The 25,294-nt window shown below is 43.3% G+C and overlaps 1 protein-coding gene across 5 annotated transcripts in view; it reads right to left on the bottom strand.

The window, feature by feature from the left end:
- Window positions 1-25,294, bottom strand: part of GXYLT1 (glucoside xylosyltransferase 1) — a 72,543-nt gene that overhangs the window by 14,920 nt on the left and 32,329 nt on the right. For 2 of the 5 annotated variants that reach the window (XM_014057592.2, XM_014057593.2), the window contains one exon: window positions 16,579-20,888. The exons of 1 other annotated variant lie outside the window; for it this stretch is intronic. In XM_014057592.2, coding sequence (XP_013913067.2) covers window positions 20,727-20,888 — 162 coding nt within the window. In that variant the 3' untranslated portion in view covers window positions 16,579-20,726. Of the gene's footprint in view, window positions 1-10,219; window positions 11,237-16,578; window positions 20,889-25,294 lie in introns of those variants that run through there. 2 more of the 5 variants (XM_087723573.1, XM_087723572.1) reach the window with 2 other exon arrangements.

The raw sequence follows: 25,294 nt of genomic DNA, 5'->3' as shown, positions 1-25,294 counted from the left end.
AGGGGTGGAGGTGTGACGATTGTTATCCAAGAGTCTCTAGTACCTCGTAGGATCCCTGCTCCGGAGCTTGTCGGGTGTGAGTCCCTGCTGGTGAAGTTGGACCTCAAGGGTCAAGTGGGTTTGCTGCTAACGTACCTGCCTCCCAACAGCGTTGCAGCAGCCCTCCCCTCGCTCCTCGAGTCGGTAGCCGAGCTGGCAATTGAGTTCCCCAGGCTTATGGTTCTGGGGGATTTCAATTTGCCTTCGCTCGATGAACACTCTGATGGAGCGCAGGAGTTCATGGCTTCCATGACAGCCATGGGCTTGACCCAAGTAATACAGGGCCCAACCCACTCAGCGGGTCACATGCTCTCTTAACCGGATTGCGCCACTACGGTCACTCCGAGGCAGTGGATCCAGGAGGCCCCCTTGGTTCACCGAGGAACTCCGGGAGAGGAAGCACCGGAAGAGACGCCTAGAGCACTTATGGAGATCCAACAAATCCGAATCGAGCCGAGCACTTCTAACATCTTGCGTCAAGGAATACATCAGGGCAATTAGGACGGCGAAAAGAACTTATATTGCCACCTTGATCGCCTCCGCTGAGTCCCGCCCAGCCGCCCTGTTTAGGATAACCCGTTCCCTCCTAAACAGGAGGGATACGGGGGACCCCCTGCAGGGTAGGGCTGAGGATTACGTCCAGTTCTTAGCGGACAAAGTTGCTCGGTTTCGGTCGGAGTTGGACTCCGATTCTGCAGATCCACATGTGTACTGGACCCGTGCCCCTCCTGGCTCGTTGCTAACAGCAGGGAAGTGACACGGGGCTGGATCCAGGCAGTTGTTACCGCCTCCTTTCGGGAGGGGGTCTTTCCCCCCGCACTTAAAGCGGCGGTGGTGAGACCCCTCCTGAAGAAACCATCCTTGGATCCAGCCGTTCTTAACAATTATCGTCCAGTCTCCAACCTCCCCTTTGTGGGGAAGGTTGTTGAGAAGGTGGTGGCCTTTCAGCTCCAGCGGTCCTTGGAGGAAGCTAGCTATCTTGACCCATTCCAGTCCAGCTTCAGGCCTGGTTACAGCACAGAAACCGCTTTGGTCGCATTGACCGATGACCTCTGGAGAGCCAGGGATAGAGGCTACGGCTCCATCCTGGTTCTCCTTGACCTCTCAGCGGCTTTCGATACCATCGACCATGGTATCCTTCTGCGACGACTGCGGGAGGTGGGGGTGGGAGGCACTGTTTTGCGGTGGTTCTCCTCTTACCTCTCGGACAGGTCGCAGTCGGTGTTAGTTGGAGGGCAGAGATCGACCCCTAGGCCCCTAACATATGGGGTGCCGCAGGGTTCGGTCCTGTACCCCCTACTTTTTAACATCTACATGAAACCGCTGGGCGAGATCATTCGGCGGCACGGGATAAAATACCACCAGTATGCAGACGATACTCAGTTGTATCTGTCCGCCCCGTGCCAACTCAATGAAGCGGTGGACATGATGAACCAGGGTCTTGAAGCTGTTAGGGACTGGATGAGGGCTAACAAACTCGTGCTCAACCCAGATAAGACCGAGTGGCTGTTGTGTTTCCCTCCCACCAATTTGGCAAGTATTCCATCTCTCAGGCTGGGGGGTCAAACACTACACCCCTCAGATAGGGTCCGCAACTTGGGAGTCCTCCTGGACCCACAGCTGACTTTCGAACATCATTTGTCAGCTGTGACCAGGGGGGCATTTGCCCAGGTTCGCCTGGTGCACCAGTTGCGCCCCTACCTGAACCGGGAGGCTCTCACAACAGTCACTCGTGCCCTTGTGACCTCTAGGCTGGAGTACTGCAATGTGCTCTACATGGGGCTGCCCTTGAAGAGTATTCGGCGACTTCAGCTAGTCCAGAATGCGGCCGCGCAAGCGATTGTGGGTGCACCTCGCTTCACCCACATAACACCTATCCTCCGCGAGCTGCACTGGCTACCTGTCGATCTCCGGGTACGCTTCAAGGTGCTACTTGTCACCCATAAAGCCCTTCATGGTAGTGGATCTGGGTACTTGAGAGACCGCCTACTGCCAATTACCTCCACGTGACCTATTAGATCTCATCGATTAGGCCTCCTCCGAGTTCCATCTGCCGGTCAATGTTGACTGGCAACCACGCGGAGGAGAGCCTTCTCGGTGGCAGCTCCGACCCTATGGAATGATCTCCCCGTGGAGATTCGTACCCTCACCACCCTCCAGACCTTCCGCACAGCTCTCAGAATCTGGCTATCCCATCAGGCCTGGGGTTAAGACTGTAACCCGCCCGAATGGTATGAATGTTGTGTTTTTAATTATGTATTGTCTTATATGTAAAAGTTCGTCTTCCTCCCCCCCCCCCTTTTAAGTTGTGAGCCGACCTGAGTCCCCCCAGGGAAAAGGGCGGCATATAAATAAACTTATCTATCTATCTATCTATCTATCTATCTATCTATCTATCTATCTATCTATCTATCTATCTATCTATCTACTGGACTAAAATCCACATGTGGTTGGAGAAAATGACACACAAACAAATAGACTTTAAATCAGAGGTCTTTTTATTGGGGATCATACCAGAAACCTATAACAAAGACTTAAAATATCTGATTGTAAATGTGCTAACAGCAGCCAGAATTGTTTTTGCAAAAAACTGGAAAAATGAAACAATACCAAAACAGGAAGAAGTTATCCGAAAAATAATGGACTGTGCTGAAATGAGTAAATTGACATTTGAAATTAGAGAGCAAGAGGATGAACAATTTTATAAGATATGGGATTTGTTTTATCGGTGGCTAGGGAAAAAAAAAAACTTTGGAAATTAAAAATGATATACTTATGCCTTAATTGAAAAAAGTAAATGATGATATAATTATGCTGTGAAATAATCTAATAATGATACAATGAAGTATTAATATAAGGTCTGGGGATATAATGTATAAGGTTAAGAACTTACTATAATGACATGTCGCTGCTGATAAAGCAATTCTAATAGGGGAACAAATGAAAACTGGTATATATAGGCAGCGATGCTTTGTTGAACAATGAAGGAATAAGATCTCTGTTTGAAGGTATGGAATGCAAGGTTAACAATAAATAGAAGTATACTCTCTGGGGGGAAATAATGCTAATGTTAACTAAATATATATTGTAGAATGAAAATAAGGCCTTTAGTTATATTAGATGAAATATCTGAGACGGTAAATATTATTTGAAGATGCAGAGGTTAAAACAACTGTAACCAAACGACATGCTGCATGTGATGATGGTTTTTTTTGTCTTTTTTGTCTTCCCCCTCCCCCCCTTTTTTTAAAACCCTAGGTTATTGTGGTGTTTATTAAATATACAACAGAGAGATACGGGATGTATAAACGTAGTAGGGATGCACCTGTGATCAAATGACATATTGTATGTGATGATGGGTTTTTTTTTCTTTCCCCCTTTTTTTTCCTCTCCTTTTCCCATTGTTTTTTTTTCTATTGTTATGTGATATTTTTTTTTAATAAATGTTTTTTTAATTTTAATTTGAAACAGGTACAGCATCTTTCTTTACATCTGTAGAAAATGTATCAATCGATTACAGATAAACTTTGGTACATCTCCTCCACGGTCAACAAACATAACTCATATTAACTCAAGCATTATTATATATCCATTTTCATTTGACTGTAATTATTATTTAAAGATATTAATAAAAGTAATAATTTGAACAATACATGCCCACACCAGTGGGAAAAGAAAAAATCAAAAAGAAAAGGCAAAAAAAGAAAAGTAAAAAAAAAGAAAAAAAAAAGACAAAAGCGACAAAGGACAAGGCAGGAAAAAAAAACACAGGTATCTATTATAAAAAAGAAGAAGTATATCAACTGGTTACAACATGCTTTGGTGCTTCTCTTCCATTAACTCATATTAATTCAAATATCTTAACTCAAATGTTTACCATATTAACATCATTATACCTCCATTTTTAATTACCTATAGTTATTTAAACATCCTTCATCCTTAGCTATGCCAAAGAATTAATCCATAACACATGCTGACATTTCATTTACTTACTTGTAAAGTCCTCTATTGACATCAAATCCTCATGTCTTATTTTAGCTGAACATCCATAATATTTAATTATATCATATATCATAACATTTTCCCAGTATTGATTAACATTTGATTGTATGTATTTTATTTAGTTTTTTAATAGTGATAATTATTGTAATTAATACTCTTTATGTATAATCCAAAAATGTTTTCTCATATCCAATTGTTATTTATCATATCAACTCCACATTATATACATTACTATCAATATCAATTATTATTCAGCTATATCTGTTACAAAAAAGAGCAATTAGGTTTAGCTAGTTTTCAATTGTATTCTTCAATCTATCAGCCAATTCCACATTATATACATTACTATCCATATCAGTTATTATTCAGCTATATCTATTACAAATTAAAGTAATCAGATTTAGCTAATTTTAAATTATATTCTTCCTTCTGTCAGCCTGTGTCCCTCCAGTAGCAAAATCTTCTCAAACCAATTGCCATCCGTTGGATAAATTTACTAAATGTTTTTATAAGCAAGTCCAGACAAAGATATCTTTGCACCTTTTGGCTCTGAATGTCAGTGATGAAATAATAATGTTGTCCCGGGCTTGTAAAACTTTTCAAATTGACTTTAATTCTCAAGGGTGGAGTTTTCATTTCTCCTGCACTCTGTCTCTTTAAATGAATCTTCTTTATAGCTCCCCCCCTCCTTTCTTCCTCTGAGATAGACCAAACGCCATTTCTCACATTTTCCATTTGTATTTCAGGAACCTTCAAACATTCAGCGATCTCAGTTTTTCCTTCATATTTTAAAATCAGATGATCCAATTTTCTTTCCAGTCTCTGAAAGGAGTCAAAAAGCTCTCGACATGTGGAGAAAAGAATCTGGAATGAGACCTTAGAAGTATTTTCAGACGCCATGATGTGTCGTAGTGAAATTGCAAATAGAAACACGCTGGAAACTGTGCAATCTTATCTGATCGTAAACACAGCCAAGTAATAAAAATGTCAGATCGTGAAGGGCTAATTAGTAGAAAGTAAACTTTACGATCCACTTAAAAAGAGTCAGGGAGGGGGGGTGTCGAAGAGTTCCTTGAAGCGTTTAAGAAATAAAGTAGCCACCAGCCATAAATCCATTTAAAAAAAACCAATTCGCCGCTAGATTCTTCTATTCTTTGGTTTCAATTAGCTTAAGCTTTTAGTGCGGACAGTCTCTCTTGAATAATAAAATCAGCTTACCAGATGACATCACTTCTGCCATTCTTAGGGGCAACCTGCAGCTTCAGTTAGCACGCAGCTAATCCAGAAAGGAATTGGCAAGAGGGGTTAATACCCCCCCCCCCCGAGACTTTGCGAACGTCTCTGAGGTCACTGGGTCTCCCCTCACCTTTCACTGTCGTCTCCGGGACAGCTAGGGTTCAAAGAACCCGTCCAAAAATCCTTCGGAATAGAGGAATTTCAGGAATAGCCTGAAACTCCGTCTTCTCACTGCTAAGCCCCGCCTTCTTCCTATTGTTATGTGATATTGTCTATGTAATAAAAAATAAAATTATATATATATAAAAAAAAACACAGAAGAGAAAAGAGGGGGGGGAGGAAAAAGTCAAGGCTTGTCAGGATAATCAGAATAAAACTGTTGAAGCAGCCGGGGGGCACGAACATGGGACTTGTATGAGATGGAGGAAAATGCTTCCAAGCCACTAAGTACTGGATTCGATTACGTCGCCGTCGAGAGTCCAGTATCTCACGAACTTCAAAATGGCGTTCACCGTCAACCAACAGGGGGGCAGGCGGAGGGTCGACAGGCGGACGTAAAGCAGAAACACGAACAGGCTTAATGAGGTTAATGTGGAACACGGGATGAACACGGTTGAGATGCTTGGGCAGTTGCAAACAAACTGAAACAGGATTGATGATCTTGATGATGGGAAATGGACCCACGTACTTTGGCCCCAATTTCTTCGACTTTTGCGTAGTTTGAAGGAACTTTGTGGACAAATAAACCAGGTCACCCTCCCTGTACTGATAAGGTTGCGCACGCCTCTTATCAGCTTGTTTCTTATGACCACGATGCGCAGCATCCAAAGTAGCAAGAGTCAAAGGCCAAACATGGCTCAGATGTTCGCTCCACTCAGCGACGGAAGAAACTTGTGGTTGTTCACGAGGCAGCTCAGGAATAGGAACAAAATCCTGACCAAAAAGAACACGAAAAGGAGTGAAACCTGTGCTACTATGGACATAATTATTGTAGGCCACCTCAGCGTGCGGTAGCAAGTCCACCCAATCATCTTGCTGATAATTGATGAAACAACGTAAATATTGTTCTAAAACAGAATTAGTCCTCTCACAAGCCCCATTAGTCTGAGGATGGTGGGCGGAGCTAAGTCCCTGGGCGGAGCCAATGCGTGTAAGAAATTCCTTCCAGAAAGCAGAAGTGAACTGGACACCCCTATCGTAAATGATGCGATCAGGCACCCCATGCAAATGGTAAATGTGGGAAATGAAGAGTTTAGCCATTGCCTTTGCAGAGGAATCTTGTGGCACGGAACAAAATGAACTTGTTTTGAAAATAAGTCCGTAACCACCCAAATGACGGTGTGCCCCTGGCTCTCAGGAAGTTCGACCACAAAGTCCATCGAAATTTCCTTCCAAGGGGCGACAGGGCGGGCCACGGATTGAAGTAGGCCTTGTGGCTTTCCAGGTGGCCGTTTAGCGGCTGCACAGACCGGACAACTGGCAACATAAAGTTCAATGTCCTTTTTCAAAGAGGGCCACCAAAACTGCCTCTTCACCAGGTGTAACGTTTTTACGAATCCAAAGTGACCCGCCAATTTAGAATCGTGAGCTCGTTGGAGGATGACGAGATGAAGAGAGGCTGGGACGTAAAGCTTGGCTCCGATCCACGGTAAATCATCCCTCATTGTGCACTCATCCTGATGCTGCTGGAACCAGTCATCCTGGGGAAGGGCCCGTTTGAGATCAGAAAGAAAATCCTGAGGCACCTCCACTTTCGAGTGTGCCTGCTGGCGAGTGACCACTTGAGCCGCAAGGCTGGATGTGGGAACGACAGGCTGAACAATACTCAGTTTAGAGCAGTTGTATTGAGGGAGTCTGGACAAAGCATCAGCCATGAAATTCTTCCCCCCGGGGATGTACTTGAGTGTGAAGTTGAAACGGTTGAAATGTTGGGCCCAGCGCATCTGCTTAGGGGATAGGCGGTGTGGGGTCCTCAAAGCCTCCAAATTTTTGTGGTCAGTCCACACCTCAAAAGGGTGTTTAGCGCCCTCTAGAAAGTGGCGCCACGTGGCCAGGGCCCAGCGCACTGCAAATGCTTCCTTTTCCCAAACGGCCCAACGCCTTTCAGTGTCTGTGAGCTTGCGGGAGGTGTAAGCGCAAGGTTGCAAATTACCTTGGTCGTTGGCTTGAAGCAAGTCGGCCCCAACAGCTATGCAACTGGCATCGGCTTGGACGACGAAAGGCATGTCCATGTCGGGATGCTTCAGAACCAGTTCCGCAGCAAAGAGGCGCTTCAACTTCTCGAAAGCAGCTTGACACTCCATGGTCCAATCCAGTGGCTTGCTAGGCTTAGGTTTTGGCCCACCTTTGGACTTCAACAAATTAGTGATAGGAAGCGCAATTTTAGCAAAAGAAGGAATGAACTGACGGTAGAAATTAGCAAAACACAAAAACTTTTGCAATTGCCTGCGTGTCCGGGGTGCCTCCCACTCAGTGACCGCCTTCACCTTTCCAGGGTCCATCTCAATGCCAGCGGGGGAGATACGATACCCTAGGTAGTCAATCTTCACCTGGTGAAATTCACACTTGGACAGCTTGGCATACAGTTCAGCGGCCCTGAGTTTTTTCAAGACAGTGCGGACCAAAGCGACGTGTTCGTCATAAGTCTGAGTGTAGATAAGGATATCGTCCAAATATATGATAACGCCTTTGTAAAGGTGGTCATGCAAGATCTCATTAATTAATTGCATGAAAACTGCAGGCGCCCCCTGCAGGCCGAAGGGCATCACTCGGAACTGGAAGCAGCCGAGGGGGCAGTTGAAAGCCGTCTTCCACTCATCCCCCTCCTTTATGCGGACTCTATAGTACGCTTCTCTGAGGTCCAGTTTAGTGAAAATGCGGCCCTTCCCCAATTGGGCTAACATGTCCTTCATTAACGGCAACAGGTAGAGGTTTTGGGCCGAGATCCCATTCAGATTCTTGAAATTAACACACAGTCTTAGGGAGCCATCCTTCTTTTCCCTGAATAATACGGGTGCAGCTACTTTGGGTCGTGCTGGCTCGATGAAACCCCTTTCTAAATTTTTATCAATGAATTTTCTCATTTCCTCCATCTCTCTAGGGGACATGGAATATATTTGGGGCTTTGGAAGCTTGACACCGGGCAAAATGTCGATGGAGCAATCAGTAGGTATGTGGGGCAGAAGTTTATTGGAAGATTCTTCACTAAAAACTCCTCTCAGGTCCCAATACACTTTTGGAATCTTTTCCTCTCCTTCAATTCTCTCCTGCCCTCTGGCGGCCAAAGCAGAGCTGCAGCTAACAGGCTCCGGGGAAATGCCCTCCCCTTCTGGAGGCGTGCTTGTGCGAATGCGCAACCATCCCTCCCTCCAATTTATGCGAGGGTTCCATTTTCGAAGCCAGGGGAGGCCTAAAATGAGGGGCCTGTCCATGCCAGGAGCCACAATAAAAGAGATTAATTCTGTGTGGGAGCCCATTTTCATCTCTAGAGGTTCAGTATAGAAGTGGGCTGGGCCACCCCCTGCTATGGACCCATCTATTTGGCAAAAGACAATAGGGGTTTTCAAAGTTTTTAACTTGAGGCCTAGTTTCTCCACCATTGCAGGATTGATCATACAGCGGGAACAGCCCGAGTCAAGGAGGGCGGGAAGCTGCACCGACACCCCATTGGGCGGAACCCTTAATTCTATTGGGATCAGCATGGGGCCTTTGTTTGAACTCACCCAGCGAGGCGAGGTGTTGTCATCGGAGTCATCAGAGGAGCTGGTGGTGGCGTCAGCTTCTTCCTCCACGTCCTGCCTGAAGCGCGGGGGGGTGGCATCAGCAGCGAAAGCAGCTTCTTTTTTCTTTTTGTCCGGGGCCTTGCTTGATCTCCCTTCCCTCTTGGCAGGGGGTGGGGTGGTTGTGGGAAATTTAGCGCGGCACTCTGGGGCGCGGTGGCCCCCCCTCCCGCAACGGAAACATGTGAACGGCTTGACTTTGCCTGTGGGGCCTTCCTTTCCCTCACTTCTGACTCAGAAAGGGGGCTTCTGAGTTGGGGGGGAGATCTTGCTGCTCTCTCTCTCTTTCTCATCCTTCGCACGTTGAAGTCTAATTAAATCAAGCTCAATGTCTGCTGCATTTTCATACCAAGCTGTAACGCGCTTAGGAAGGTGGCGATTAACACATTGTTGATAAATGTCCTCATTTAAGCCTAATGCAAATTTATCCAAAAGCGCTTCTGCAGACCATCCTCTCATATAAGTACAGAGGTGTTGAAACTCCTGAATATACTGAGTCACCGGTCTATCTCCCTGTGTGAGGGTCATAAATTTCAGCTTCCCCCGTTTCTCAGTTAGGGGGTCATCAAATCGTCTCTTGAACGCAGTCATAAAAGCGTCAAAATTCCTCAGGAGGGGGGGAATTGCTTTGGTGCAGACCCATCATCCAGTCGGCAGCCTCTTCCTCCAAAGCAAGCAACACCATACGTACTTTCATGTCATCCGATTCTAAATCGGGCCCATAAATTTCCATAAAGTTATAAACCTGCATAATGAAGAGGCCCAGTTTTTTGGGATTGCCGTCATACTTTACAGTTAAGGGAGGGACTTTTGCCATTCTGCATCTTCTGGGAGGGCCCCCTGCTCTGGCAACCCCCCTGGCTGGGGTGTGTGTGAAGCTGTCTCTGGGTTAGCTTGCTCCCATCCTCCCTCTTCACCCTCCCCGAATCTTTGCATAGAGTACCTTTGTTCAAAGTCCTCTGGTTGAACTCTTTCTCGGGGCCTTCGTTCGGGCAAGATCTGCCCCATTTCAAGTGGCTTCGCCTGAGGTTTTCTCCTGGTAACTCCAGCATCCCAACTTGCGCTGTCCTCCTTTTGTCCCACAGACAAGGACCAACAGGGGGGGGGATCGCAGGGCCCGCTATTTCCAACTCAGCCATTCTCTCAGGTAATGATGGATCAGCAGTTTCCTTTTCAATGTCTTCATCGCTTGCGTGCAAAGACATTGTCTTCATTTCTTCTTGAAAGTACACCCCCCACGGAAGGTTGTAATCTGGTGGGGTGCTAGTAAGATTTCACTTACTGTCAGCACCTCTCCATTAGATAATTAGGAAAGAAAGACCACGAGACTCCATGTGTGGAAATCAAGTGTACTTTTACTAATTATAAATGATTAAAGGCATAGCGAAGCGAAATCTGATTATTTAGGCGCGAAAGCGATTGATATATAGAATAGCCCATTCCCCTCCCCTTGGCATCACAGTTACAGTCCAATCATAATTCTCCCAAGTGTCAGGTGCGAGATAACTTCAAAAGGCATCACGAAGATGGAATGTCGGTGCCGTTAGTCCTGGCGGGAAACTCCCACGCATGCATAGTCCGATCAGCAGCTGAACTCCAGAACCTTCCTCCAGCACAATGAGTAACCCCTCCCAAATACCATGCCCTCCCTCCCCGTTTCATGGCAGCCGAAGCAACAGCAAAGCAGAGGCTGACAGAAGCCATGATGTAAAGCTGGTAGGCCACTTTGGCTTCGTAAAGATCCTCCACTTAGCTAAGAGGCAGTTCTAGTGGCCCAAGCTGAAGAAAGACATAGAAAACTATGTAACTAGTTTGCCCGGTGTGCATGTTCATTAAATGATTGCCAGGAAAGACTCCCGAGCTTCTGCAGCCAGTGGCCAACCCCAGCTGACCATGAGAAGAAATACAATGGACTTTATAGTGGAATTTCCTGAGAGTAATGGGAGTACCATGATTTGAACAGTGGTTGACCTGTTTTCAAAGCAAGCACATTTTATTGCATGTCTGAAGGTTTCCTCAGCCCAGAGTCTGGCCAAGATATTCATGCAGGACGTTTATCGGCTGCATGGAGTCCCAAGCAATATTCCCTCTTAATTTTTTTTCAGTGTGGGCGGAAAAGTATAGTGTTTGAGCAGCACATTTTCATGCCTGAGCACCTGAATTTTTTTCACAGATGTCACCTAAGACAACAACGAAATCAGTGTTATTTGAAACTCAAAATACTTCATTTCAAGGAATTTCACTTGATATACTTCATTTTAATGAGTTCACATTCAATTGCAAAAGTTGTCTATACGCTGTATGCTTCTGTGAATGTATTATATGCAATTTGCTATTTTAAATGAGTAAAATGATTAAAATCCCCATGCATAAAGTCTCATTCACCTCTAACAGTTTTCTTCCATTATTAATTTGTAAAGTCAAGGATTTATTGCCTGTATATTCAACAATGCTTGCTGCTTGTTTGAAGATTTGTGGCAATTTGTTCCTCTCTATACAGGTGGTTTCAGTAACCTACTACTACTGAACTCTGGGAGTCAATTCTGCATATAACTAGTGATAGTAACTAGTGACCCAAAATTGCAAAACATTAAATGTTATTATTTTGAATATGAAAAAATTGTTTGACTCATAAAATCTTTTTTTTTCATGAATGCTCACACAGAAGTTGCTTGCTATTGGAAAAACACCTTCCTTTTGTTTATAAAGTAGTGATTTTAGTTTGCTCCAAATGATTTAACTATGGAAGTCACTAATTTAAACTGACAGATAGGAAGTTTAATTAGATTAAAAGCAAAAATATTCTCAATGACTTTGAAAATCCCAATGAGTTATCAAATATTCATTACAACAATGTGGGACTAGAATTTTTATCACTCAGCAATGTGGTCACAAAGCGTGATGTCACGTTACCAGGCACAGCTTCCCGGGAGCCTTGCCAGGAGCCGGTCAGAACGCAGCGGGCAGAGAGGAGCAGAGGGGGGGGGGAAGCAACAGGACGAGGCTTCCTCCCAGCCGAACTGTGGGAATGGCAGGAGGTGGCTCCCTACGCCTCTTCCCTCCCACGCCGGGACTCTGTCTGCAGAGGCTGTGGCCGCCCTTGGCGAGGAGAATGGCCAGAGGACCCGCGGGGGCTGAGCGTGGCTCCTGGAATTGAGAGAGAAGCTCTGGGAGGGGAGGAAGGAAGGCGGCCTCTGGGGCTCTGAGCCCCCACGGGACCCCGAGGCCGCTGCAGGTGCAATGTTCCCTCTAAGCTGCGCCAAATAACCAGAAAGCCCAAATAGTATGGTGTAAAATAGTTGCTCCAGGAAACCCAAGCCACGTCCTCAACCCAGTCACTTTGCTGCCCTGCACCTCAAGAAGGAAAGGTTTAGCTGGAGGGGGTTTCAACTGCGATTCTGTGGCCGCTCTGCAGACTGCAGTCCGTGTCTGGCAAATACGTGACACTGCGCGGCAGTTGGAAACTGCTGTGCACCGTTTTCTTGCCACATGCACAGCTTAGAGGGAACATTGGTCCCAAGGTACATTATTTCAGACCGGGTGTGAGTGCAAAATTTTGGCAGTTTATAAAGTGAATAGGCTTATCCTAGGGGCTTAGTTTGGGGTTCCCTCTGAGTACCAATGGGGTGGCTGAATGGACAAATGCAATAGTGGAGCAATGTCTATGTTGCTATGCAAACTATTAGCAAACCAAGTGGACGGAGCTCCTACCTTTTGCAGAAGTGGCTTACAATAACTTGGTCCATAGTAGCACCAAGTAACCACAGGAGTTGCGTTTGTACCAATGCAAAAATTTCTGAGGGAAATTCACTTAAGGTTTTTGGATAAGTCAACTGTACCGTAACCAGGTTTACAATCCTAACAATGGGGAAAGGGCCCACATATTTTGGGCAAAGTTACTTCAACGTTTCAAGGTACTCAGTGGACAAGAAAATCTTATCACCAATGTGGTACTCTTTTTGCTTAACTCTCTTATCAGCTTGTTTCTTAGGCGCTTGATGAGCTTCATCTAGCATTTTTCGAGTCACAGGCCAGATGACTTGTAGCTGTTTGGTCCACTCAGATAGGAAAGGGTTTTGTGGTCCCCCCTGGGGCAATTCAGGGATAGGCACAAAATCCTGACCAAAAACTACTTTCAATGAGGTAAACCCGGTACTACTATGTATAGAATTATTGTATGCGACCTCTGCAAAAGGCAATAAGTCGGGCCAATTATCTTGTTAATAATTGAAGTAGCATCTGCGGTACTGCTCTAGAACTGAGTTAGCCCATTCACAAGCCCCATTTGTCTGTGAATGGTGGGCAGAACTTAGACCCTGGATGGAGCCTAACATTTTCAAGAACTTCCTCCAAAAGTGGAAGGTGAATTGGACCCCTCTGAGATAATGCATTCAGGAACAGCATGTAACCTATACACATATAGGATGAACAGTTTAGCCAGTGTTTTTGTTGACGGAATCTTGTAGCAGGGCACGAAATGTACTTGATTGGAGAACAAATCCGTGACCACCCAAATGACAGTACTGCTATTACTTTCTGGTAGCTCGAAAATGAAATCCATGGATATCTCCTTCCAAGGGGCACCAGGTCTGGCAACATTTTGGAGTAGTCCATGTGGTTTTCCTGGTGGTCTCTTTGCCACAGCACAAACAGGAAAACTAGCAATATAGGGTTCTATATCTTTTTTCAAAGAAGGCCACCAAAACTGTCTTTTAACCAAATATAAGGTCTTCACAAACCCAAAATGTTCAGCTGCTTTTGAATCATGGGCCTGTTGGAGGACAACACTTTTTAAACTAGTAGGCACATACAATTTGACTCCCACCCATGCAAGTCCATCCGACAGGGTGCATTTATTTGAGTGGGATTTGAACTAGTCATCAGATGCTGGGGCCTCCCTCAGACGTTTTGTTAGCTCTGTGGGTATGTCTAGGTCAACTTTTCCTTGGCTTCTGGTTATTTCTGGAGCTGTGAGCTCCTTGGAAGGAATGACCAGATGAATCACCTCTGGCCTAGCTCTGTTATACTAGATAGAGCATCTGCCATGAAATTCTTCCCTCCCGGAAGGTATCTCTGCTGAATGCCTGAGGTACCAATATTCCTTAGGGATTTTCTCCTCCCCCTCAATTTTCTCCTGTGCGGGCTGCTTGCGTTCTTGGCTTTGGCCATGTAGGAAGTTTTCCCTTCCCCTGCTGGGTGGAATGGATGCGTAGCAGTCCCTTCCTCCAATTTACATGAGGGTTCCACTTCCATAACCAGGGTAATCCACATATGAGGAGCCATTCCATCCCAGGGGCAACAATGAAGCTTAAAGATTCATGGTGGTCACCTATCCACATCTCTACTGGTTCCGTCACAAAATGGGTTGCCCCCCCCCCAGCTACTGATCCACCAGCTGGCAACGAGCGATGGGTACTTTCATTGTTCTTAGTTTTAGTTCCATTTCCTCCACCATCACCGGGCTAAACACACAGGGTGCAACTAGAGTCTAAAAGGGCCAGCATCTTCCCTTGGGCGCCAGTGGAAGGCATCCTTAATTCTACTGGGATGATTAGGGCATGCGGATTTACCAAGGAGTCATCATCAGAATCAGTTTCACTTTCTCCTGGGGCGGTTGGAATTCCCAACTCCTCCACGCCTGGAGGAGCGATCAGTGATTTCCATACTTTTCAGGGCTGTTTCACGATGTTTTGCCGGCTGCTTTTCAGCCCTTTCCCCTCCAGCGGAGGTTGGTTTTGGGGCAGGCTTAGAAAAACAATTGGCAGCCCGGTGTTCCTCCTTCCCGCAGTTGAAACATACTGTTGACCTGGGCTTGGTCGCTGACCCCCCCCTTTTTATGGCTTTAGGGGCCTCTTTTGATGTTGAGAAGGGGGGTTTGCCCAGCTATTGCCCCCCATGTCAGTTTCTGACCAAATCAATTTCCACATCCGCAGCCAACCAATACCAATGTTGAAGGTCTCAGGGTGAGCTCGAGTAACAAAGAGCTGGAAGATGTCGTTGTTAAGACAATCTTGGTAGCTTTCCACTAAAGCTTCCTGAGACCACCTCTACATATCAACGGAGGTGGTCTCAGGAATATTTTGCCAGCGTGCGAAATTCCTGGGTGTATTATGCCACTGATTTTCGGCCCTGGGTTAAGAATTTCATTCTGGTCCTTGCCTTCCTGTCAGCTAGGGCAGTGTTTCTCAACCTTGGCAACTTGAAGATGTCCGGACTTCAACTCCCAGAATTCCCCAGCCAGCATTCGCTGGCTGGGGAATTCTGGGAGTTGAAGTCCGGATATCTTCAAGTTGCCAAGGTTGAGAAACACTGAGCTAGGGGGTCTTCAAAGTGCTCCCTTAGGGCCATCATAAAGCCATCGTAATCTCTCAGCTGTGGGGAATCATCCTTGTGAAGAGTTACTATCCACTCTGCTGCTGCTCCCTCCAGCGCCATGGTCACACATCTGACTTTTACACCCTCAGATGCAAAATCTTCCCTATACTCTTGCATGTAGTTCCAGACTTGAGCTAGGAAAAATCCCAGTGTCTTAGGATCTCCTCCATATTTCATTCCTAATGGAGGAATCTTGGGAAATTGGTGCTTCTGGGGGGCTAACCCCTCCTTGGGGGGGGGGTGAGTTGCTGCCGGAGCTCCAGGTGCCTGCCCTGGTCACGGTTAAATCCCCAGGGCTGGTTCTGGGTTAGCCAGGGCTTCGGCTCCCCCCTCTGCCTACAGAGCCCCTCTACAAGCCAGTAAGGTGTATCTTTCACACACTCTCCGACTCTCAAGGGCTTCATGCAGATGTAAAGCTTGTGTCAGCAAAATGTCCTACTTGTTGGCTTCCTGCCAGACAGCCTCTGCCCACCGGCGCTGGGTGGCTGTTAACTCCCAGGGGAATCTCCTCTGGCACATCCATCCATCTGACTCCCAACGCCATCTGGGCCAGACTGGCTTCTCTTCAAGTTTCAGTTCAGCCATCCACTCAGTTTCTTCCCAACCCGAATGAGCCAGGGGAGGAGAGGATCCAGCAGCACCCAGGTCCTCCTGGTTGCTGCAAGGGTTAGACTGAGTTTTGGCAGCCCACTCGGTAGTTTTTACTCTGGGATGGTTACCAAGTGAGATTTTGCTTAATGTCAGACATGCCTCCTTCAAAATTCAAGAAAGGACACCCCCAACTCCATTGGTTTAGAGAAAAGGTACTTCTACTGAATATGAAGTGATATCATTGAAAGTAAAGCAAGTTCGGAGGGTAAAAGGCACGAAATTGTACATATAAAAAATTTACCCAAATCCCTCCCAACAACCCCAAGCTAAATGTCCAATCTCTAGCCCCCAAGGGTGTCATGTGGGGTGCATCTTTAGGAGGCCTCATCCATCTGGTATGCAGAGATGGTTTACCTTGACCAAACCCAAACAGGACCATTCAGCATGCACAGAAGTTTGTGAGAACAAAACTCCCTCTTCGTTCCAAGAACAATTCCTCTCTCAGGAAGTCCCCTCAGGGAAAAGGGCGGCATACAAATAAAGTAAAATCACAATCACAAATTCACATTAATGTAATGGTCCATTATTAAAAGATAGGGGAAATATATGAAGATGTATTGAACATGATCATCCCAAATGTTTAATTCTGCCATGAAGTACCTTAGATGTATGTTGTTGCATATTAGTACCCGATGTTCTCCAGTATGGATATGCTGACTGGAAGTGAGAAAAATTACAATTCAGAACTATTGTCAGATTAATGAATTATTTATAGCAATATATAATGAAAACACTGAAAAGCTTAATGTCAGGCCTGCATTTATATTCCTTTTAGAATTTTGGCCTGCCACACTTTTTCTTATTTCATTATGCTGTTTCTTTAAGTATAGTCAATGGGAGGGGGGAATAGGAGTAGGATTTTGGAACGTATTGTTTTTCATTCTTTGCTAGAAGTCAAGGTCATCCTTTGTCTCCGCACTTTCACACCTGACTGGAAGAAGCTGGGCATGGACGCCAGCATGGAAGGAGAAGATTGGACCATGTGATGGACTGTGGGTGTGGGGACAAGATCATGAACTTTTAACTGGGTGGGATTCTGATGTAACTTCCAGAGTTGGGACCCCACAGCTATGTGCCAACATGCCTGCTTTATTAAATTGGAACTTTAAGCATAGTTTTGCCTTCGATTCTGATTTGATTCTACATGGTATTTGGAACGCTGACATCATCCCAACTCTTTCTTCAAAATAAATCACCAGCACCCCTTCCTCACGGTGAATTCGAGGTACTTCTGTACCATTCTAACGTTCGGTGGTTATCCCGGGGACAGGTGCTGAATCGTGTTTTTGCCGTGCGTGTGGAATTAGCCATGTTTTTGCAAGAGCACCAACATTGTCATGCAGATTGCTTCAAAAATTCTGAGTTCATTCTCATTTTAGCGTACATGGCTGATATCTTCGCAGCTCTCAATCATCTCAATCAACAGATGCAGGGCGGTGGAGTCAACATCATCGAAGCGGAAGAAAACCTGAAGGCTTTTCAAAAAAAGCTACCGTTATGGAAACGACGAATAGAGAATGATAACTTTGCCAACTTTCCCCTGCTAGACGACTGTGTAAGTAAGATCGAAGATGTATCTGGAATCGGAGACATTTCTGTACCCGCGGAACTAAAGCAAGCAATTGCCCTGCACTTAGATTCGCTTGCAAAGTCTCTCGACGGATACTTCCCTACAAGAGTCATATCCAGCATGGGTGAGACAGCTGTTCACGTTTAGTGTTGAGACAACAGATGTCAATGATGAATACCTCAATGAAATCATTGAAATTCAGCAGAGCCAGGTTCAACAGCAACTCTTCAGAACAACGCTCTCAACGTTTTGGTGTCAACAAATGGTAACGTACCCTGTTATTGCTAAGAAAGCTCTGGAGATTTTCATACCGTTTGTTACAACGTATCTTTGCGAGCAATCCTTTTCAAGGATGCTGGACAAAAACGAAGAAAAGGAACAGACTTTGTTGCAAAAATGACATGAGAGTGGCACTTGCCAAGTGCATTTCTGAACTGGTCTCTGAAAGGCAACAGCAGAAGTCACACTGATTTGCAGTAAATATTCATTATTATGTTTTTGTTTTTGTGTGAAAATCATGTTTTAATATTTAATGGTTTTGTTCTTTGTTCTTAATGGTTTTGTTCTTTAATGGTTTTGTTCATTTTGTGCACCTATGTATAAAAATATACCTATGTATAAATATATACCTAAATATATACCTATGTTTTGAATTTGAAAAAATCATATTTTATTTTTCCAATTAAGAAGGGTCCCCTAGGGGTGGAAGTAGGTGGTTAATTTTTTATATGTTAACTTTTATCTTTACAGGAAACATTTTTCTTCTGAGGAGAGACTGCCTGTCAGGCCTGCATTTATATTCCTTTTAGAATTTTGGCCTGCCACACTTTTCTCTTATTTCATTATGCTGTTTCTTTAAGTATAGTCAATGGGAGGGGGGAATAGGAGTAGGATTTTGGAACGTATTGTTTTTCATTCTTTGCTAGAAGTCAAGGTCATCCTTTGTCTCCGCACTTTCACACCTGACCGGAAGAAGCTGGGCATGGACGCCAGCATGGAAGGAGAAGATTGGACCATGTGATGGACTGTGGGTGTGGGGACAAGTTCATGAACTTTTAACTGGATGGGATTCTGATGTAACTTCCAGAGTAGGGACCCCACAGCCATGTGCAAACATGCCTGCTTTATTAAATTGGAACTTTAAGCATAGTTTTGCCTTCAATTCTGATTTGATTCTATATGGTATTTGGAACGCTGACACTTAAATTTCCATTAAGTAATCTTGTAGAGTGAACATTCTATTGTTATGTACAGTTTACAGCTAAATATGTGTACAATCTGATTGTCAAATCTTTTAAAGTATAAGACATGAAAACAAAGGCACATAAATTTTTCGGACTATAAGACACTCCAGACGCACCTAGCTTTTGGAGAGGTAAACAAGAAAAAAAAATCTGCCTCTGCCTCACAGCAATTTGCCTCCTTGCAGCAAGCAGCAAACAGGCGGTCAGCTTCATCACAGCCTGATTTAGCATGAGCAGCTGATTGGCAGTTGGATCTGCCTCCCAGAATACTGCCTATCAGCTGTTCCAGGCTGTGGGGATCGCCACCACCTATTGCCACTGTTGCCTATCGCTGCTTCCATGCGTCCCGTTTTCAGCCTCTGCACATCCCATTTTTGGCTCATTCCAGGCAGTAGGGATAGGTGGTGGTCACGACAATCCCCGCTACATGGAACAGGCTGAAAATGGGACACGTGGAGGCGGCAAAGGGTAGCAACGGGGTGGTGGTGGTCCCCGCAGTCTGGAACAGATGATAGGTGGTATTCTGAGAGGCAGATCCAACCGCCAATTAGCTGCTCATGTTAAATCAGGCTGTTAAACCAGGTTGTGCTGAATCTGACCAGGGTGCAAGGAGACAAATTGCTGGGAGGCAGACGCTGAAGGGTGGGGGCCAGGAGGCTGGGGCTCCAGCAACATTCGTTGTATAAGACGCACAGAGATTTCCACTCACTTTTTTTGGGGGGGGGGAGGCATCTTATACACTGAAAAACACGGTATAGATTGTCAATCATCACATATTTCTTTGAAACAAAGTAACTTGTGAGCTTTGTAAACAATGTATTCTTACACTTTTAAAGTGAAGATAGTGCTGACTTAATTATTCCTTCATTCAGTTAAGTAAAATTGAGATTAGCGATGACAATATATTTTGCCATACCTAAAACATATTTATCTGATTCTTTTGAGGTTTCTTGAACTGAATTATAAAGAATAAACCTGAATACAAATATAACTTTCCTAACTCACTGCAGTAACATGTACTAATTCAACTTCAAAGATCCGTACTAAGTTAAAAAGAATTTCTGCAAAGAATAATTCAAAATAAGCCCATAAAGTATTATGGTACAATACATAATAACCCCATCCACCATGATATCACTACGCAAATCCTAGCCTTTTTGAATTTGTAGCCCAATGTCAAATGCAAGTATGTAAGACAGAGGTTCCCAACCCCCGACCTGCAGCCTGGTAGTACTTGTGCGACTGATGGACAAACATGCGTGCACAAAACTGCACTTGCGCAAGTGGTGAGTCCTTTTGCTCATGTGCAAAACTCCACTCATGTGAATGGAGCTTTGCACATGAGCATTCTTCACTTGTGCAAGTGGAGTTTCGTGCGCAAGCACAAATGCCCTCCACTTGTGTAAGTGGAGCCTTGCACACAAACACTGTCCACTGAAGTACCCTCCAGTTGTATGTGGAGATCCATTTGCGCACGTGGAGGGTATATGCCCAAGTCGCTTGCACCAACTGAGCTGTGGCCATATGCGTGTGGCCTGTGGTCACATGCTTTCTCTCATGCCGGGCCAGGTTGCCAAAGTAGAAAGGTTGGGGACCATGATGTTAGATACATGTGGTTTCACAAGCCATGTTTCATCATTTCCAACCCTCAACTTGTAGATGCCTAAGATGCTCACTATCTTCATATTGTCCTCAATGGGAGATAATGCAAACTTCAAATAACAGCATAATTAGAGCACACCATTTCTGTAGGAACAACCTTCAGACATCAAATATTCTCCTACATTGGTCTGTTCAATATGAAAGTCTGGAGAGCAGAACTTGCAATGATCACCTTTCCTTAGTTCTTCTATTACTAAGGTCCCTTATACTTTTTGTGAGTTGTTTTATGAACACTTTGTATATTCTTCCACAGTAGGTATGTTGTGTCTTTTGTAATTCATGTTCAAGAGGTAGAAGCAATGCATGTAGAAGGTCATCTTCAAACGAATACTAGAAAAGTATTAGAAACATTGTATTGATAAGTTAGATTTACCAATTCCAGGTTTTCTGATGTAGTTCTAAAACTGCAATTTTACAGTACACTGCATTTTATAAATATGTATTTCTAAGAAAAATAATCTAGGTCCAATAAAAGACCTGCCCCTACTTTTAATATTAATCTTCATCAGGCAAGGCAGCAATATCATCATTTTCAGTATTCATAATGTCCAGTTACTGTCACTTTAAATATTTTTTTAAAAAATGTAAAAAACACAAAGATACATAAAAATCGTATTAGTACTTAAAATGATACATTATTTTTTGTAGAACACATTGTTCTGAGAAAGTGGCTTTAGTGTGAAATATCTATAACTTCCCCCAGAATATTCAAGTGATATATTAATGTACAATATATTGAGTAGAAACAGCATAAAAATAGCAATCTATAGAAACATTAAAGAAGTGGTATTTTCATTAAACTGAATTATAAACACGCATAGTAAAGGGCTATTGCTTTTCAGTTACAGGTTTGTTTAATATGTTATAAATGACATAATATATGCAAACACATTACAATAAAATAATTGTACTTCCTGGGGGAGGAGCTGTCGCCGAGGAGGGCTCATCCGAGCTCCTCTCAGAGATCTGGTCTGTATATCTAAATAAGATCATAGATATCACCCCTTTTTGGCTATAAAGGGGCAGGGAGCAGCTCTGTGTGCTAGGGTCTATTCGTAATTCACAGCCTTTCTCTTTTTTTGGGGCTGTGGACAGAGATTAGATCCAGCGTAAGCGGAGCCTTTATCTCCAGCCAGTTCTTCTCAGCTGCCTTTTTTTTGCAGCCCTAGACAGGCGACCCCCCCCCCCAAGGACAAAGCAAAGTTGTTTGAAGCTAGGATTAATACGGGCGGGTCCCACCCCTGTGAGATTTATGCTTTTATTACTATCTTAAATACCAGCCTCTTCGTCCTAGAGGCTTCTTTGTTTAAACGGACTTCAAAATGGCGATTTCTCTCCGTTGGTGACTGATAGGGGATGTACTTAGCCGGCTTTACCTTCCTGCAGACCGCTCCTTAACAAAATAATCTTTTTTTTGGAAACAGAGGGGAGCGAAAGCGCTGTTTATTTGTTTATTTATAATGGCACCCAGGTCAAAATCGAAGCGTCTCTCTACGAATGTGCCTAAAGAATCTATGAATCAACTTAAAGAATCTACTAAGGAATCGCAGCCCTTGTCTCCTACACCCTCTACTGGAGAATTCTTAACACAGGAATTTTTCTTTCAAATGCTTAATGATTTTAAACAAGAAATTAAAGAATTTGTATTGGAGCTATATGGTAATTTAAAGTCTAAAATTGCCCAAATGAAGGCGAATACGTTTGTAGCCGTGTCTGCCCTGTCGGATTATACCGCTGAAATAGAGAATAAATTGGAAAGTTTGGAGGAGGCTAATTCTAATTTGACCACTAATATTCAAACTTTACAACAAAAAATTAGAGATACTCAAGAACAGCTCGTTATGATAAACTTTAACAAGAAGGCATTTGCAATAAGAGTCAGAGGATTCCGCGAAAAGGAGCGAGAGAATCTGAAACAGACCTTTGTTGAAGCCTTCAGCCATGCGGTGGGAAGCCCGGGACTTAATTTTGATTGGCAGATTCGGAAAATCTATCGCCAGAATTCGTTGGTAGCGGAACAGCGACAGCTCCCGAGGGACATAATTATATATTTCTCCACAAAAGAATCCAGAAATGCGATCATGCAAAAGTTTCACAATAATAGTTTGCGAGTTGATGGCCAGGATGTGATTGTCTTCAAAGAGATACCATCCCAAATGTTAAAAGCAAGAAGAGACTATACTTTCTTAACTAAAGAGCTTAGGAATCATCAGATTCAATATAAATGGGAGGCTCCAGCCGGCATTACGGTCACATTTGAGAATCAAAGACTTCGTCTCAATTCTGTTTCGGAGGCTCGAGATTTCTATTACAAGACTTTGAAGGCGGAACTTCCTGACTCACTTGGAAAAGAGGAAAGACAAGCTGAAGGAGAAGGCAAGCAACAGACCACATGGCTGCAAGATGGAGGGGGTAGCTCTCCCTCCCTCGGAGAAGTAGAAAAGCGGAGAGCGAGGATTTAGACATTCTAAAATATTTGTCAAAGTTGTGGATTGAATGGGGGTTTGCGACCTTTCTCCGGTAGAAAAAGCGGAATTGGATATTGGTGGGGTGATGCTGAATGTATATATGTAAAATGCATGCAGAATGATTTACGCTGTTTAAATTCTGTTAGAAGGGAAAGTTTGATGAGATCATCTTAAAATAGAAGGTAAACTGATTCTTACTGAAAGTATTATTTGAATATGTGGAAGGATCCATGCTACTTAATTTTTATTAGAAGGGAAAGCTTGGTGAAATTATTTTGAGTTAGATTTTAAACTAATGTCTGCATAAATTTGATAGTGGTAAATATCAGAGAAGCAAGGGATGAGGGTAAAATGCATGCGGAATGATTTACGTTGTTTAAATCCTATTAGAAGGGAAAGCTGGATGGGATCATTTTAAGATAGAATGCAAACTGACTTTTGTGAAAAGTAATATTTGATCCACGCTGCTTAAATTTTACTAGAAGGGAAAGTTTGGTCAGACTATTTTGAGCTAGATTGTAAATTGATGTCTGCACAAATTTGTATAAATTTTGACTCTTGTGTGAATTACTGTTTGAAAATAAGGTTAAGAAAGATTATTTGGAGGGATTATGGGAAATAGTGGTAAATATTAGAGAAGCAAGGGACGAGGGTAAAATGCACGCGGAATGATTTATGCTGTTTAAATCCTATTAGAAGGGAAAGTTTGATGAGATTATTTTTCTGAAAAGTAATATTTGAATGTGTGGAATGATCCACGCTGCTTAAATTTTACTAGAAGGGAAAGTTTGGTGAGATTATTTTGAGCTAGATGGTATATTGATGTCTATACAAATTTGTATAAATGCTTATCTGAATATAAGGTTAAGGAAGAAGAACTGGAGAGTTTACAGGAGGTTGGGGTAAATAACAAAGAAGCAAGAGACGAGAATAAAAAACATATAGAATGACTTACACTATTTAAACATAAATAAAGATGGGGGGCTGAGCTTAATACAAAGAGTTCTTTTTTTCTTTTTTTTTGTTTTTTTCCTTTTTTTTTCCTTTAGATAATTTGTATTTTCTTTCTACCTATTTTTTTTTAATATATTACTTTTATTTTTAATCTATACGATCATAAGATACTTTAGACAGAGGGCAGTGCCAGGTGTGGGCCCTGGGAAGTCGGGAGGATTAGGGATAGGGATTTATGGGGGGTGGGTGGGTGGGTGTTAATATAGTCTCAATAAGAAAAAGAATGCACTTGTACACGGTTGTTCTTTTTTTTTTTTCTTTCTTTTCTTTCTTTATATTCCTTTTTTCTTGGTTTATTTTATTTTTTATCATATTATATTAATAAACAACAGTTGAATAAAGGAATACACCAAGGAGGGAGGTAGAGGGAAAGAAGAGGGAGGAGTAAGGAAGGAGTAAGAGGAATGTAAGGAGGGTGTGCTGGGAGTAAGGGGAGAAGGAAGGTTTGAGGGAAAAGGGAAGTAGGAGGGGAGTGTTAGAGGGAGGAAAGGAAAGTTGGAGGGGGAAGATGGGGTGTATGGAGGATGGAAGTGTCAGGTGGGGTTGTGAATGATGAGTTGTGTTTTTTTTTGTTTTTTTTTATTTCTGTTCTTATAGCAAATATCCAGTATATAAGTGACTGTAAAATGGAATGTGAAAATGAATAAAAATATATTTGAAAAAAAAATTATTATTTTGCTGGAATTGATCTACATCTTTTCTGTGCTTTATGCATAAACAAAAGCTGATCCTAAATAAAGTCAACAGTTTTCTTTTCTTAATATATTTTGGTAATACTCAAAGGAATTAAGAAATTGAACTTTTATGAGACCACATTTTCTTTTTGTGTAATAAATTCTAAGCCCCCAGTAGTATTTCCCCCCCCATTTTTATACCTTTATGGCAATATGCCACAAAGCACCATTAAAATATGCTATTTATTTTTGAAGAATATATGCTAGATAGGATGAACATTAAAATAAGCAACACTGCTGCATTTATAGCTTTCCAGTGAGTATTCTGAAAGACTGATAAATAGTTTATTAGAACTGGCAAACTGAAGCCAAGCATCTATAATATTTTAAAAGGACAAAATTAAAATAAGAAAATTATACAACTATGTCATTGAAATAAAACTTTTCAAAAACAAAGCATCATATATAATTTTAGCAATAAAAAGGAAACAAGGAGTTGTCATATTCCTGTGTAAAAATTGTTTTTTTGGTTCACCATTGCAGGTTCACTAATTACAAGTGTTTATAGAAGCAATATATT

Source organism: Thamnophis sirtalis, unplaced genomic scaffold (assembly GCF_051295495.1).
Source record: "Thamnophis sirtalis isolate CommonGarterSnake01/CBP01778 unplaced genomic scaffold, rThaSir2_p1.2 scaffold_9, whole genome shotgun sequence".
NCBI lineage: Eukaryota > Metazoa > Chordata > Lepidosauria > Squamata > Natricidae > Thamnophis > Thamnophis sirtalis.
The sequence above is the reverse complement of the archived record's forward strand: the minus strand, read 5'-3'. Positions and strand labels throughout refer to the sequence as shown.